Source organism: Diorhabda sublineata, chromosome X (genome assembly GCF_026230105.1).
Source record: "Diorhabda sublineata isolate icDioSubl1.1 chromosome X, icDioSubl1.1, whole genome shotgun sequence".
Lineage (NCBI taxonomy): Eukaryota > Metazoa > Arthropoda > Insecta > Coleoptera > Chrysomelidae > Diorhabda > Diorhabda sublineata.
The window spans coordinates 8,153,426-8,170,672 of record NC_079485.1 but is presented as its reverse complement, the minus strand read 5'-3'; the positions used below and the strand labels follow the sequence as shown (position 1 = coordinate 8,170,672).

Here is a 17,247-nt window from a genome sequence, read left to right as displayed (position 1 = left end):
TCGAACTTCTTGTTTAATATGTGTGTCTAGGTACTGAACTCTGGTGGATCCTTTTATGAAATATATATATTTGATGTTACATGCTAATTTTCCAAAAATGTAATTATTATCCATATTCCTTCAATTTTCAAATCATAAACACAACACCACCGTAATTTATAATACACACAGTTTTTACCATGAGTTTATTAGCCCAATTAAGGCCATATTCTATTTTTAAATTGATATTGTTTTTATTAGATAATGAAATTCAGTTCATTTGAGTGGTAACTCATCATCGAATATATTTATAAAAAAGGTAAGGGTAATAAAAAGTGTATAAAATGAAACACATTTTAATTTATATTAAATAACATTCATTTGATTATGTTACTAGATTCTAAATACATATTTTTTTACAATGTATATCTAAGCGATGAGAAATTTTACAGGTGTAGATCAATGTAGGTTTTTCTCAGATATTGCACATCAAAAAGAGATCAAAGCATTCTCGAAAGAAAGTCCAATCGGGCTATCACCAGTTTTTAGTATATTGCGTTTAACTGAAGACAATAATCTGTACATTCATTCAATTCATAAATAAATACGTATTGTGAGAAATTAACATAAATAAAATGCTCTGCCGTTGCATTACATGTATCTGCAGTTTTAGGATCTTCACAAATGTATTAGCAATAAATATTTAAAAAAATTTACTCAAAATGACTTTTCATTAATTTTCAACAGATAGGCTTACCAGCGCATTTTAGAAAGACAAATGAACTCACACCAAACCAGGAAATCTCTTCACTCACCGGAGATATTTTTGAGAGAATTCAAGTATTCCTGCCAAGCATTAAGACTTCCTTGAGCAATGCTACAACATCCCTTCTAAGCCGTACCTGTCAATTTCCAATAGTTTATCTAAGGAAGGTTTCAAGAAATTTTATTATGAAGGCCGAGGAATGGAATGTCAAATGGAAAACCTCGTTTTCCCATACATACAAGTAATCCTGTTTACTTTTGACAGCAATTGTAATACAAAGGTTTAGCTTTTGAGTTTTAGAATCTATCAAATAATTATATCATATTGTATTGTTATTTAAAGAAGATACAGTCCCTTTTTGCTCAATTGGTAACAAAAGTTAGCCATTATACACATTCATAACATTGATCTGAAGTAGTGTGAATTTTACAAAAATGTCCTTCAGTATTTAAAGTTATTGACAGAATCAGTTCTTTGATATTTTTGTTTGAAAATTTTCTTCTTAAAAATGCCTAAGCTTTTATTGAAACGACAAAAAGTAAGGATGATGATATTCGATGTTCCTTCAGACGGAGGAACTTTAGATTGAAAGCTGTAACAGGCAACTCCAGGAATGAAACCTGCAAAGATGCAATTTTGACAATCCATTACACTTCCAATACTATGAATCTCTACTGGAGGATCTACCTTCAACCAGTAATAATAGTTCTGAAGAATCGTTGAATGCCAAAAACGTTGAGATAATTCTGATGTTTCTGATACTAAGAAATTAGTTGTGAATTTCTGAAAAAATTATCTAGGTCCAAGGTTTTCTGAGAAATTATTTATACTGAATTCACTGTTTACTGCTTCCATCACACCAGCATTCACAATTACACTTTTTAAATAGTATACGATTTGCTCAGTATGAATATCATCAGACTCCAAAAATTCCAGCTTGGTCAGAAATTATTATCAATAGAACTTTGTTAAATACGTATATGAACTCATCAATAGCATTTAACTACAGATAAATAATGATTTTCTTTCCCGCAACACAAAAGAAATAACACGGCCGCTCAGTTTTCTTACATATTTTTTTTTCTGGAAAAGTGACTTCAATAGTACCTAACACTAAATGTACTTATCTATCTAATAATTTTCATTAAAATTGATTTCAGTAACTCATTTATGTTTCATTTTGTTGCTTTAGATATAATATCTATCCATATTTATATAATACCAATTACTTGAGGTGAATAATTTTTTGGAATAATTTTTTTCTTATATTCACACATTTTTGGCAGTTAACAATATAATAAACAAGGAAAGCAAACATATTTTGATTACTATTAGTATAAGAAACGGAAATCAAATAATAATGCAGTAATTATTGTCAAAAGAAAATGCGCAGAAAAGAATGAAATTATCATCACAAAATGCCAACCATAAGCTTTAGAGTTGGTTTTATTAGAATACATTTTGGATTCTAAAACTGAAATTGGTAGTAGAAACAGGAAAATATAGAATCGGTTTCACGATGCAATTTCGAAACACAGAAAAGAGTCGTAATAACGAATGTATGTGTGGCATAGTAGAAAAATACAACTGCCACTGAGATACTAGAGCACCACCTACTAGTAGAGAATAATTAATTATGGAAGACTTCTACTTATAACAAAATTATGAAGATAATTATTATATTTATTTTTAAAATTGTTATAATACCTAACACATTTTTCTGTTTGGATAGCACAATTTTAACTGAGTGAATATAGTTTTCAAATAGGTATTGTAATCACCTTGGTAATATTGAGTATTAAATGTACAGATTTATCATCTTTGATGAACACAACAGTTATATTTAATACGAAGGTCACAATAGTTTCGATGAATACACTGGGACAGTCATGGGTGGACGAATGAAAGGGCTGATGAAGTGGTGAATATTCCTATCACCGGAGTATGAAGCAGGAGTTGGTCCTTGTGAAGTACTAGACATAAAGTCGGGTTCGATGCAGTTACCACTATTTTCATGAAGTTTTCTCATGTGCTTCTTCAAGTCAAAATTTCGACAAAATCCTTTCCCACATACCCTACATGTAAACGGTTTCTTGTCATTGTGAGTGTGCATATGGAAAGTGAGATTATATATTTGATGAAACGCTTTTGAACACACAGAGCATTTATAAGCTTTTTCCCCGCTATGAGTGAGTTTGTGATTCTTATAATTGCCTTTTTGATGGAAACCCTTTCCACAAAATTCACAAACAAAAGGTTTGTACCCGGCATGTATCCGTGCATGCGTATTCAGGGTAGAAGATCTGTTGAATGCTTTGCCGCAAGTGTGGCATTTGTGAGGTTTTTCCGAAGTGTGAATTATTTTATGCCTACAAAGCGTTGAAGCTTGTCTAAAACCCTTTCCACATATTTTACATACGAACGGTCTAGCTCCTGTATGCACTGGCATGTGCCTAGTTAGATTATAATGGGCATTGAATACCTTCCCACATTCTCCACATTCAAAACTCTTCTGCTTCGGTGTTAAAATTGGCGAGTTGCCATTTGAGGGGGTACTAATTTTTGGTTGCGCTTTTACGGGGCTTGTTTTAACTTGATTAAAATGTAGAGATAAGGGATTTACACCAGAACTGTTTCCAATTGGACCGGGAGGATCTTGAGTTACCGATGAAGTATATACAGATACTGATCCTAGCATTAGTTGACTGGGGTGGTAATATACTAAAGGATAATTCTGCAAAATTTCTGGAGACCTAAGAACATTTGGAACATACTTCTTGAAAGCGGATTCGAATGCTGAAGCATGAGAGAGATTTAAGATACTGTTGTCCTTGTCTATTTCTAAATTCGATTTCTTCATTTTATTGTCAGGCTCCATTATTTTTGCGATAGAAAAATTTAAAGTTCTTGTGGGTGGAGATGGAGGTTTTTGAGGCGGTGCGCAAATATTTGTCGATATTTCCGAAGCCATCTTGAACATCTAGTAAAATTCCTGAAATAAAATAAGCTATAATTATTACCATATAATTATTTATTATTCATCCTGTATATGCTTTGAAATTTATATTTGTATTGGACAATACCAAGTCTAATAAACTGAAGATAAAACTATCAAACAACATTATAGGTACATACAAACATTCAGTTTGAATTTCTAACAGCGTAGGTATCACAATTATTGGTATTTGTTATAAACTATCACTTTTCAACAATTTATAAGTGTATTTTTATGTTTGTTTGTGTTGTTTTTTGTTAAAATATTGAAGAAATATAATCAAGAAAAATAATTATATTTGCATTTTGGCGTTAAGAAATGAAGAATGTAAATTGTTATATTAACACTAATTTTAATAGTAAACACAAGGATTTCGCAGGGCCTATCCAATTAAGATGGAATTTCAGGCTACTAGAAACAATAAAGATAAAAATAAACTGAGATGTGATCGTAAAAAATTAGTACACCAATCCGAACACATAGTGTGAAGCGTTTATAAGACATTCTTACACTACTACTATTATTAAAATTGTACCTACGTCAAACGATACATTACTAAGGTTCAGGTACCACATTATTGTAGTCCTCAAATATCGAACATATATTAAAAAATTAAATATTTGAAATCAGAATATTATAAATATAAATTTAGAAGTCTCCACCATTGGCGCTTGAATTCTTAAGTTTTTATATGCGATAATGTATCTGACCAATTTTATTTTTAGTTTGTTAGACCTTAAGCGAATGATAGCAATATTTAAAAAAGATAATAAACCTTATGAATGACTAATGAATTACATTACAATTGATAATAATTAACATTATTTAGTATGGAACTTGGCTTAAAACAGTTCTAGGAGCATTAATGCAAAAAGCAATATTCGCTTGGCCTAGAGATCGTTACGACACATAGATTAAGTTTTTAATAGTATTTGCGTTGAAATTAAAATGTAAATTGTTGACAACTAGTGTTAGTTGTCATAAGATTAAACCTAATAGTGTAATATTGGAAATCGAAATTTTTATTACTTCGATTAGAGAATGAGTATTAGCCCATTCAGTAGAGTTTTCCCCTGAAACTGGAATTTGCCATACATGAGGATTTGATTGTCTTAAATACGAAAAAAAAGCTATCCTAAGGGTCGACCACATGGGGGGTGAAAACTACACTTTTAAATAAATTTTTATGATCGATTAGATTTTTCTAGAAAATAACCATGTTTATTGGCGGAAAATCCTGCATAAGATTGATATCGTTGATTTGAATTTTTTTTCTTAGACACAAGAGTTTTCGCGTGAAAGCGTGAACTCAATTGTGTAAAATTTTATGCGTCTTTTTCGCAAATTTAATGAATAGTTAATGGATAACCCCAAATGATGAAAAATAACTTATAGAGGCTAATAAATGTACATTCACTTATGATTTGATAAAATATGAGGAATAAAAAAAATTAATATTTCATTTTATGAAATAATTACTAAAAACAAACAAAATTATGCAATCCATTGAATATTATCGTTATTTCGAGAATGTACTATATTTAAAAATCTGTGAAACCGGAAATAGCTATAATCAAATGCATTTATCAAGGGGAGTGGCCATGAAACCCTCTATATATTTGGACTATTATTATTGTCCCTAGTTGTCGAAAATTCTGCAGCTGAAATAAACTTGGACTGGCATTTATTGGTTGCGATTAACTGTTTTATAGTTTCAGAAATACAGTAGAGAATAAAAAGATATGGATATCAATCAGTATCGACGGTGGAAATATATTCAATGTACTATTTAGAATACAATAATTCAATATGACAAATGTTTTTTTTATTATTACGTATAGACTTGATTAATATTTTTTTTGTTTCCCTTGCATAAATAAAAATATGCATTGCTTGCATATGCACAATAAAATTATTCTATAGCGTATCTAAATAATGTCACCATCTCTCTTTTTTATATGGAATATTTTAGATATTCCTTTAGATATTCCTGGATATGCTGCAACTATAAAATAATATATATATATATATATATATATATATATATATACCATTGGGATACTTATCTGAGTTTTACATATTTCTATCCAAATAGAAATAAGGAACTCTAAATACATGCTGAAACTTCGCAAGAAGAAACTTCGTAGAGTTAAAATAAAGTTGATAGCCTTCCCCGTTGCATGCTCTATCGAATTCAAGAGGTGATTCTAATCTCGCGCCTCTACCATTTGCGAATTGAGGGGCGTTGACTCTGGCAGTCGGCAGTGAGTCGTTTTCAACTGTAAAGTTAGCTCTGCCTTTCACGATCTCAATCAATGCATCACGAAAACGTTTTTTAAAAGATTGATGCGAAATGCGAAAGGGTGGGAACGCCTTTCACCGAGTTTACCGTTGCTTTGCACCATCACCAGAATGCACATTGAAAAGGTTAATATTATTCACTCAATTTCACACATTTTTCATACATAAATATGTATGTCACTTGAGAATAAGGCGCAGTCGAAAAGTATTTTTGAATGATGTTGAAAACGGTTGGTATCCCGACAATTTTTATATACCATATTTCATAAAACGAAAAAACATCATCCAATTTCGACAAGAAAATTTCAGTGAAAACTATTTATCATACTGAAAATAATAAAAGCTGGATTGTAAGAAGCGAAAGTATTGTAATTGGCAATAAAGTAGCGTGTCCTAATAAAGAGGTGGGTAAAAACAGGCTACGACTCATGATATTGAAAAATTATGAATGCGCAGTGGGACAATATTGAAACCATATTGAATTGTAAGGAGGTTTTATTTGGTAACTTAACAACTTAACTAATTTTTTACAAAAGTAATGTTCTGCGGTTTTTTGCTTTACTGAAGTCCTCTAGTAAAGATTTTTAATTCATTTTTGAAGCTAAATTTGCTTCGATTGCTAAACAAACAGCCTGATCGGCTTCTTATTGTTTTTTAAGTAGTTTTTGATAAACTTCAACTTTTCTGCGCATATTGCACTTACAGGCATAATTAACCAATTCTACCAGAAATGTAAACATTAAAAGTTGTAGTTACTCGTGAAACGCGTGGGAGAGAAATTCAAACAATAATCGGGGAATCCCAGTTCATAGTCAAACATTATTTTCAAGTTTTTACATAGATGCTTATCCTGTTAAACTTACATAGCTTCAGTTATTTCCGGAAAAACAGAAACCTCTAATTTTCTTGGAAATTTTTTACTTTTGACTTTTTTTAATAAAAAAGAAGGATGCATATATATTGTGGACGTTTTATAGTCTCTCCGGTACGAGGCATGTCGCTCTTGTTCGGAATTTCATCTTAGATGCTGCGTCGAAAATATTACCTAGGTCAATAACGAAGTAAGTGTGATTAGTACATACGATTTCAGAATCTTAACTATACCATCAGTCTGAGGTGCTCCACAATATATTTAATAAATCGTCAAATGACGAAGAAATATGGCTCTAAAACACGGAGCTTAAGAAAGACTATTAAAGACTGTCCTAATATTAAGAAAAGTTTTAAGTAGTTTATATAAGATTTGTTAACTAATTTCTATATTTTTTCTCTTTAAGAACCTGCTTTTGGTAGATAGCATACGTGAAGATTACTATTCAAAATAAAGCTGTCTCAAGTCTTAATATAACTATAAAATGCAATCATGACAAAAAAGATAGTAGTAGTAGTAGTAGTATTCTGTACAGGTGAAACTAATAAAGCAAATAAAGGATTTACTTATTTTCTTCCAGAGATATTCATCAAAATGGATCATACTCAATTCTTCAAATTTATTATAAATAACAAATATAGTATATGAAATAATTCACCCTGTATATTAAACACCCTCAATATATTTTTCGATTCTTCGCATCCCTGTTAATAGAGAATTCGTACCAATTACATTTTCACATTCCCCCATTCAATTCTGAAAGTGTCGGCTGCAACGGAAATAGATTTGTGGAATATTTTTACAAATATCAATTATAATCGTGAAATTAATTGACCAAATGTCACTCGAAATGATGTTCGCGTTATCGTGAAAATAAACTAGTCCATGCAGTGACATTATATTCGTGTTTGTTTGTGATTACCTACAACCAATCATTAGTATCCGATGCACTTGCACACACACACATGCAGAAATAATTTTCAATTTACTTGGCTATATCGGTTTTGATAGAAAGTATAAAACGATATTTTGTGAATAAACAACGAGGTTTTCTAATATTTCACTTGAATACACAAAATGCGAAAACATACACACTGAAATGTTTAAACTACCTACAAAATTTTTGAATTTTCAATAATTTTTTCTCTTTCAATATTGATTAAAGAATTAAAAAAAATTATAATAAAAGTTATAGTTATATAGACTACCCAAAATTATTTTTTCTCAAACCGTGCGACCCTATTGTTTTAATGCTGTTATATATGTTATATATTGTACATAAATCAGCATTTGCCAATCTTACCCTGATCAAACAGGGTCAATATTTAAGTTGCAACAAATTTGTTAAAAAACAACATAAAATAATACTTTCATAATTAGGTACTGTTAAAAGTTTATTTATTAAACTCAAAGTTTCTAATTTAATTATGTTTATAAGCCAATATTAAACATTCCTGTAATTTAATAATATTCAATTAACTGACCCTCCGATCGAACAGCAGCAGCAAGCTACCCCTATCTATGGACATAATAATCCATTAAGAAGCGCGATCAGAAGTAATTAGCGATTATAAGTGTCAGCAGTTGGTGGCAGGATCTCAATAGTCGAAAATAGATGTCTGTCGGGGAGTTTTGAGGTGTTGCTCCTGTTTCTGTTGTTCGTAGTTAAGGCGATTACTGGCATATAAACATGGAAATGAGTGTCATCGGGGGTGAAAGAAGAGACGAGCTGAAAACCAATCTATGAACGTCCACGCCCCTTGCTAACCATTAGTTCCAGTGTCGGCTTCATTTTAGGGTTGAATAGCTTCATTTTTCTTATAAATTTGTTAAACTACGTATTATTACTAAAAAAATATCAAATCATACTTAGTATTTGGGATTTACCTGAATATGACTAATTCTTCATTTAAAACATCACGATCTGTCCATTATTACAAACATTTAAATTTTTCATTAGTCCTATATTGCCATTAATAATCCTGAAGAGGGTTTCAATTGATAGTCTGAACAACGCAAAATATTTTCCATTCTGAAAAACTCAGCCTCGTACCAAATTTCAGAGGAATCAGTAAAATGTACCAAAATTTTAACGACAGAGGAAATTTTGATTTCTATTTATGACTCTCAAGTTTTTATCTTATATATTTGAACAAGAGAAAATAAACGTAGCTGTTGCAACCTGATGTCATAGATTTAGCATGAAATATTAATCATTCGTTGAATCTGATATAAAGAAGACTACTTTTTCTGGAAAACGTTGATATCAGAAACGTGAATTTCAACTGAAATTTCTTTTCTATGAAACCTAAATTCACTTTGAATAAGCTAGTACAAATTATTTATTAACAAACAGTTTTCTAGATGATATTAGTGGGCATTATCAAAAGAAAGAATTGTACCAATGAGTTGACTCCGAACTTAATTTCTTTATTTTGCCCGCTTGCCTTTGTCGATCGAGTTTCCATCTGATCTGTTTACCAATCTTTGTTTTTGAATCCAACTTTTCTTCTATCAACAACGTTGTCAAAATTAAGTTAACTTTCTTTATTATGGGAAAAAAATTTAAAACAGGAATCTTTTTTTCTTGACTATGAATTACAGCGAGACACATAGCAATAATCACTATTTCAAATAAATAAAATCGAATATTTTAACTTTGAATTAAATTTGAAAAGGGCTGAATGAATTAAGAATTGGATAATGATATGAAAACTTTCAATTCTTAAAATAATAAAAGCTTGTAAAGAAACTTATTAGAATAGTAATTAAATCAAAGAAATGTATGATAAAGTCTGTTATATTATTGTTATTCATTTCATTTAGTAGTTATTTTTAGTCGAAGCCAGGGCTTGAAAATTCTGTTTCGTTTTGAATTAACGAGAATATTCCTCTCTCCCATTTTTTACCACAGAACTGGGGATGCTTACAATTGATTTTTTATCCCATTTTTTCTAGAATGATCAGGATGAGGGACGGCCCCAGCTGCCAAAGATCTTCATTGTCTATTTCTACACTCGTAGGTGTATTACTCTGGGCTACGTAGTCTTTCCCACTTCCAGGTTAATTAATTCAATAGATTTTCTTTGGTTATATTTTACCAGGAATATCTTAGCCTGTCTCGGCCCATATTGATTGTTCACAAAAAGGTTTAGCAAGTTCATTGTAAGTAGGATATTTTGCTTCATTAAATATTAGGTGAAAAGTTGAATTTTTCAAGTCAGTGTTATGAAGATCAACTTTTATTGAAACATGAAATCGAATTAATTAAGTATAAATTAAAAATATCCAATAGCTGTATATTTGAGTTTATTAGAAATGTAGGTATATATTCTTATAAACCCCACAACGTCGTCCCTGCCTTTAAACGACAATGGATTTACGCGTATTGTTATCTCGACCTTTGTGGCTCGCAACGATTTGATCTCATATTAAAGCAGGCAACATAAAATTGCTATGGTCAATTAGAAAGTAGACTGGATTGGTTTTGACACTTCCACTAAGGAAAGATGTCAGACAGTAGTCTTAAATTCATATTTAATCATTTGCAGACATGATTTACGAGGGATGAAATGAAAAAGGTATACGTAGGCAACGAGAGATAATGATAGAAAATATCAGGAGATGAAAGATTGTTAAGCTTGGTAGCGTATTTTATTTTGGTAATAATTTATACATAAATCCTATTTAATAAGTTAAACAGTTAAGATAATAAACCACTAAAATAAATTTAGAATCAAATAGAATTTTTGTGTTCTGACATAGGCTAAAACATTGAAGAAATAGAAGACTGGTGAATGGATCGTATTGTTGGTTCTACTGTGAGTGTGAGTCGTCCAACAGTCTGATAAAAATCGGGATCTCAAGATTTGGATTAAATGAAAAGACGATCTTAGGTGGCCATAGCATTTAGTGGTTAGTATAGATGATTGTCCATGAGTCCAAAGACTTCTTCTCTTAGTGTGCTATACTACTCTATTCTGTTAAGTTCTGTTATTTAAAATGATCATTACTCCTAAATCCAAATTTAGAGTTTCAAATTAAACTGAAAAATGTTAACCAATTCGAGGATATACCCAAATGGCATTTCATACAGAAGTTTCAATTGGGCTCAATGATGAATCTTGATTTAGAATTCATCTAGATTCGAGGTGAGTAAATGTTTAGAGAGAAACAGTACAAAAATGATTCGGGAGGGTAGTAGAGTTAGCAGAAAAAATTATCTCATTATATTGGACGGTGCAACCAGTCGTCATTTCATATGCAGCAACTGTAGATCGTGACTTCGTTCATACCGTAGTAATTTTTTGACAGTGTAAATATTTCACTAGCCTATTAACTGTAATTGTATATCATACTACTCTCAATAAAACAATTGATTTGAAAGATTTCTATAATTCCTTATTATCCCTTATTATTGCGACTGTGTGTATTTTATTTTTATTTATTAGCTTGCATTTCACCCTCTCTTTATCTGACCAACTAACACCTTGACTGCCTCAATCTTGCATTCCTAACATGTAATCAAATTGTCATAAGTGAATCCAGACATTCCTTAATAACAATCAAAGGCGTTCTCGTTTAAAAAATCTAAATAAAAGCCCTTACTTCTTATACAAAATGCGAGGCATATGGACCGTCTTCCGGCCTTAGCCTTCTTCCTGTTTCTTTTGTTAATCTTCGAGTTGCAGCGAACACGCGTTCTAAACAATAGATCCTCAAGGGAGTGCGAAGTCTTGTTTTACAAATAATTTTTAGTTGAGTACCGATTCAAGATTTATGTCGCACGACTAATATCTTATTACACTTCCGCGAGTTGCATCTGGAGGATCGTTTGTAAAATTTCTAAAGCTCATTTGACTGCATACTATACCTACTTCAATGTGGAGGCACGCGGCCTGATAACTTTTTTTGATATCAGCAGATGAACGGTTTTATTTTTCATTTCAAATTAATGGGTGTGAACGACGTAACTGGATTCAAATCGACAAACTGTATTTTATTGTTGGAGTTAGCTAAGAGGGAGGGACCCATATATTTTGAAAAGTATTAATATAAAAAAGGAGAGCAGCTCCGGTTTACCGAAATAAACATTTAAAATTACATACGAAACATTTGTTAAATTAATATTTTCTCTGCAGGATAAAAAAAAATAAATATCTTGGAACATAAGTAGAACTGAATATATTTCAATTAGTTAGTAGCACAACAAATTGACAAGAAGAAAAACGACACCAGACCAAAAATATGTGGAAAAATAGGAATAACGAGAAGAGAATTGAGTAAAAAGAGAGATCCACAATTACTTATACCTTTTTATTGCGTTTCTTCAAATTACTTGCACGTTTGGAAAATTAGTTTCCTGTTATCTCTGTCGTTAAATATCTGAACAACTGTAAGCTGGCATATTTCTGTTTTAAATGTGAAAATCTAATTAAATTTGCTTTTGTTTATGTCATTTTCTGTTTACCGAACTTAAGTTTTTCAATTTTGTTCATTATTCGATTTTTAGTTCACCGGTATTCAGTTTTTAGTAATCCTTCGGCTTTCTAAATTCGAATGAATTAAATATTCAAATGAATTGATTTGAAATGGTGTAAAGACTATTAATATGGGGTTATGTGGTTCACCTTAATAGAAGCCGAGACAAAAAAATTCATTGATTTTGATTGTTTTCCACTGAAAACAAGAACAAAATTTGACAGGAAAGACGTAGAGAGAAGAAAGAAGGGAAGCAAGTCGACAAAATGCTTTTCTCGCGCAAAGACCACATTTGTGTAATTCATGTCAAGGAAAAAATTGTTATCTACTGTGAAGTGAATTTCATTGGATTTTTGACATTTCTGAACATCAACTGAAATAGAAAATGTGTATATTCAGTTCAATTAATCTGGCACCTTTCCGTCTTAAAATAATGAACCCATTATACACATAGATAGTTTTATTAAAACTACTGTTTCATAAGAACAAACAATTTCCAAGATTTTCAAGGGCAAAGGGTGTAGTTAATTTATGTTTCACCCTTAAGGGTACTAGTTTGCAAACAAAAAGAACATTTATCTAAATCATTGAAACTGATTCTTCACCTTCAAAAAGAGTACTTGGATTACTTACTTGTTTAGATGCCAATACACTTCAGAAATATAAGTGAACTGATACATTTTAATTCACCAAGCAACAACAGATGCAAGCTTTAATAATTTTAACCCAAAATGATACAAATCTGTTAGCTACAAAACCCATTTTCTATTTGTTTATATGTTGCAATAAGAATGAACTAATTAGTATTTAATAGTTTCGCATTTTGAGGTTATGTTAATTGTTCACTCCATAGTTTCAATTCTCTCTCTTTTATTTCAGTAGTTTTTCTCATACTTTTTCCAATTTACAGATACTTTGAAGTCTGTATTCTAGTTACACTATCGGGTTTTTTAAGTAAGGTAAGTTTATGTCTTCCGAACCATGTTGTATATTGATGAGCTGCTCTCATATTGTACTTCACTATACAATTGTGTTAAAAATGAAATTAGGGAAAATTTGAGAAATTATAAAAACGAAAGTAATAATTCCAATCTAAAAGGAAGCCATTAAATTGAAATGGTTCGAGTAGATAAAGATGACAGATGATGAATTAATTCATAGGTTTCTTATTTTTTCTATTCATTTACATACGTTTAGTACTTTTAAACAAAAAAAACAATTTTTGGAGGTTGAATACAATTAAATCTTGTAATCTTCATTAGATGGGATGAGCTAGGGCGTAAAGGCCTTCCTTATACTTTGACCTATTGATCTACTGCGTACCGCGAACTGTTGAATAAGCGAAGATCACATACAGCGAATATTACGTACAGCTGAAATTTAGCGAAAATTGCGTACGCCCAGGTTGTAAAAAATTTGATGTAACCATCAACCTTCACGACAACTGTCTGTTTCCCAGTCAGGTAGCTACGAATGTGCAAAGCTATCTGGGGAGGACTGCACGGCTTATCTCTTCTGGTTTTAATGAACATTGATGTGAATGCTGCTTTCTTTGGTTCCCTACGGAAACTACAATGTGTGTCAGAAATTTCGTGTTTTCTTATCGAAGGGACATTTTGTGTTCAATTTCTTGTTCATTACTGAAATTGTCACATTTTTCATTGGTGATTTAATTTGATAAATTTATGGAAAAATTTCTCTATACTGAATGATGTAGCCTACTTCGACTTAAATAACAAATAAATGTAACAACAATTCATGGGACAAAAGAAAATACTGTTTTCTGGTATCAAAAACACTAAAGGGTCGCATCGTATTTTGCTTAATTAGAGAAAAGCGAGTGAATAAGAGTGCAAGTGCCGTAAAAGAATCGCTAAGTCAAACAATAAAAAAGCAGCTGGGGTAGATTTAGAGAGTCCATAATTACGACATATGTCAGAAAATTCAAGAAAACCGCAGGGGAGAGCTTCTGTGGCTGCACAACTTTTCGTTCTACGTTCGACATTCACAATGAATAATTATTATTCTCTGCTAAATTATAGTACCAGGGTTTGAAATCACAGCATTGTGGATGACAACTTCATAGACGTAGACAGTTTATAAGCAATTGGGTTATTAAATTTGCGAACACTTTTAGAAACAATAAATGAAAATTAGATCATGGTCGTAATAAATAAGACTTATCTTTCATTCGAATCAATTTATTATGAATATATTTATTTCATTGAATAGTCATGTTATACCTTTTAAAAATTTCAATCAATTGTGTCCAATATTATTCAAATCATTTTCTGCAACTTATTTATATTTTTATGATTATGAACAATAAAAATGATATTTTTCAACTAAATGTAGGTTTTTTATCCAAAATATCGATAATTTTAATGATGTCAATATCTGAACAATTATGATAATTATATCTTGGAAGTGAAAAATTGTTGTTTTTGTTTAATTAAAGGTAGAAACAAAACTCATACTAAATTTTCTTATATTAATTACGCGATGAAATTAATAAAAATATGAGGTTAGTGTCTCAATTGTTTCATTTATTTTTTTTTTTTTTAGTGAATTGGCTTGTTCTCTACGACCCTGGATAAGTTTGCCAACTAGCACGATCTCACTGTCATTTCCATAGTCACCCCGTTGCTACCATTGTTAGGACACGTCGCAGGGCTTTTATACACACCAACAGAAAGACGGAAAAGTTAAAATAATAATCCGGGAAACAACTACTCCATTCGAAATTCTACTCAACTTCAAATAATACCAAAGAGTTATTTTTTTTCTTCAGACCGAATGTTACTTGATAAATATCTATTATGACCAATATTTAATATCCGTAAATCTGTCAGCTATTTATTTTTCTTTTTTTTTTCCAATATTAAGCAAATCGTATCTTCTCAATCTTCTATATTTTGTCTCCTCATTCACGTAACCTTTATACTAAGTAGGTACTTTAACTTCACTTATTAATAATGTATAGTCATTTTATAAAAGAAGTGCAAATCTACGAGTATTATTAGACCCTACATAAAGTTTATTCAAAACACTCTAAAAAATTACTCGAATATCTACCATATTTTCATCGAATTTTGCAAATCACACCGAATAAAATAGATTATGATGTTTTGCTTTGTGGCTATTTCGCTTTACCCATAAAGCGATGACCTTCGCATACATTCAACCTTTGTCGTCAAATCCTGTTGTGGGAATTGCTAATTTGCCCAAAACGTGTTGTGAGTTAGTAGTGGTGAAATTAATGCAGATTAATTTACCCACATTGCGATCTGAGTGTTTTGCCAAGTACACGACGCGTTGTTAGATTAAATTTCGGTCATTGTCCCGAATTCGCCAATTACATACATATACAATTGATACTCGTATAGGGGGGTGAACAGTTTATCTTAATAATAACTGTCCCCCCAATTTTCCTAATTATTATAAATTATATACTAAGAAGGTGAGTTTTTAAGTTTTTAAGGGTAAAAAACGGTTTATTTCGATTTCAGGCAAAAGTAGAAGCCCTATGGAAAAAAGTTGAATAGCAAGCTGTAGGTCATAGAAAGGTCTATGAATTTTCATTAATTTCACATAACCTCAAAATTTATGTGAAAAATTGAAATAACCAATTTTTTAATTTTTATCTTTCACAAAAACCTTCTTAAGTCCCAAACGCACAGTCATTTATTTGATTTGAAATATTTATTTCTTCACCTTTTTTGACTTGATCCTTATCATGATTTTTAAAAAAGTAGGTGAAATGTTTATTCGTCGAAAGCTCTACTTTCTGATGGTTTGAAAAAAATCACTATCACCATGGTAAATTTTCTCAGAAAAGACAAAAAAACGAAATTTTTTTAATCAAAATGTATAATTTTCAAATATTTATTAAAATTCTACAATATAATCACTTTTGTTTTATCAGTGTAACACGTTTTTCGTGCAATTATAATATAAAATTTTAATAACAACTAAAAATTGTGAGTAAAAATACTTTTAAAAAAATTCGGATGCGATTTTTTTCGTTTTTTTTGCCTTTTCTGAGAAAATTTACCTTGTTAATGGTATTATTTTTTTACATCATCAGAAAGTAGAGATTTTAACGAATAAACTTTAAAACGACTTTTTAAAAACTGATATTTGGAAAAGACAATTTCCGATTGCTCTTTCAATATTCAATCAAAGTAAGTTTAAAAATTTTCAAATCAAATCGAATAAATTACAGGGAATTTGGGAGCCAAAAAGCTAAGCTTTATAATATTTACTTTTCTCCTAAGTGTCTTATGTTTATAATAAAAAAAATGCATCAATTGGATATAAACCAAACAATAAAAATAATTTATTCCTAATAAATTTGTTCTTTCCCTAGGTATTTGTATTTATTTAAACTTGTGCGGTCACACGAACCCTTGAAATTGATGATCGAGCGTGGCGTGTTAAGTCCAAATAAACAGTTCTTGATGTACTGTAGTCCACGTGCTAGCGACATAATCTACAAAATATAGACACACCCTCAATAATACTGGAACATTGACAAGATCTAACAGTTTGTGGGCTGTAGCACCTCGATTTTTGCATTCACATCCGGACACGTGTACATTGGGGAGCTCGCATACTATTTACCATATAGTTTAACCGCTCTTTGACATTGTACCGGAAAGAGAAATTGCCACAATAGAAATTGGACTCAAATTATTCATTAAAGCGCAAGCTCCTGTTGGCGTTACCCTTCTTATATACAGCGGGATGTCCATTTTGTGCTACGTAAAAAAATCGTTTGAGCAAACGGAATCAACTTGAGTAAAATAATTATTTGTAAGTAAAAAAAGCCTTTGTTCATTGTGATAAAAATAA

General features: G+C 30.9%; 1 protein-coding gene across 1 annotated transcript in view; it reads right to left on the bottom strand.

Annotated features, from left to right (window-relative positions):
- Positions 1-319: 319 nt before the first annotated feature.
- LOC130451103 (fez family zinc finger protein 2-like) overlaps positions 320-17,247 on the bottom strand; it is a 38,415-nt gene continuing 21,487 nt past the window's right edge. Inside the window, exon 2 of the mRNA XM_056789907.1 lies at positions 320-3,737. Coding sequence (XP_056645885.1) covers positions 2,601-3,725 — 1,125 coding nt within the window. The 5' untranslated portion in view covers positions 3,726-3,737 and the 3' untranslated portion in view covers positions 320-2,600. The remainder of the gene's footprint in view (positions 3,738-17,247) is intronic.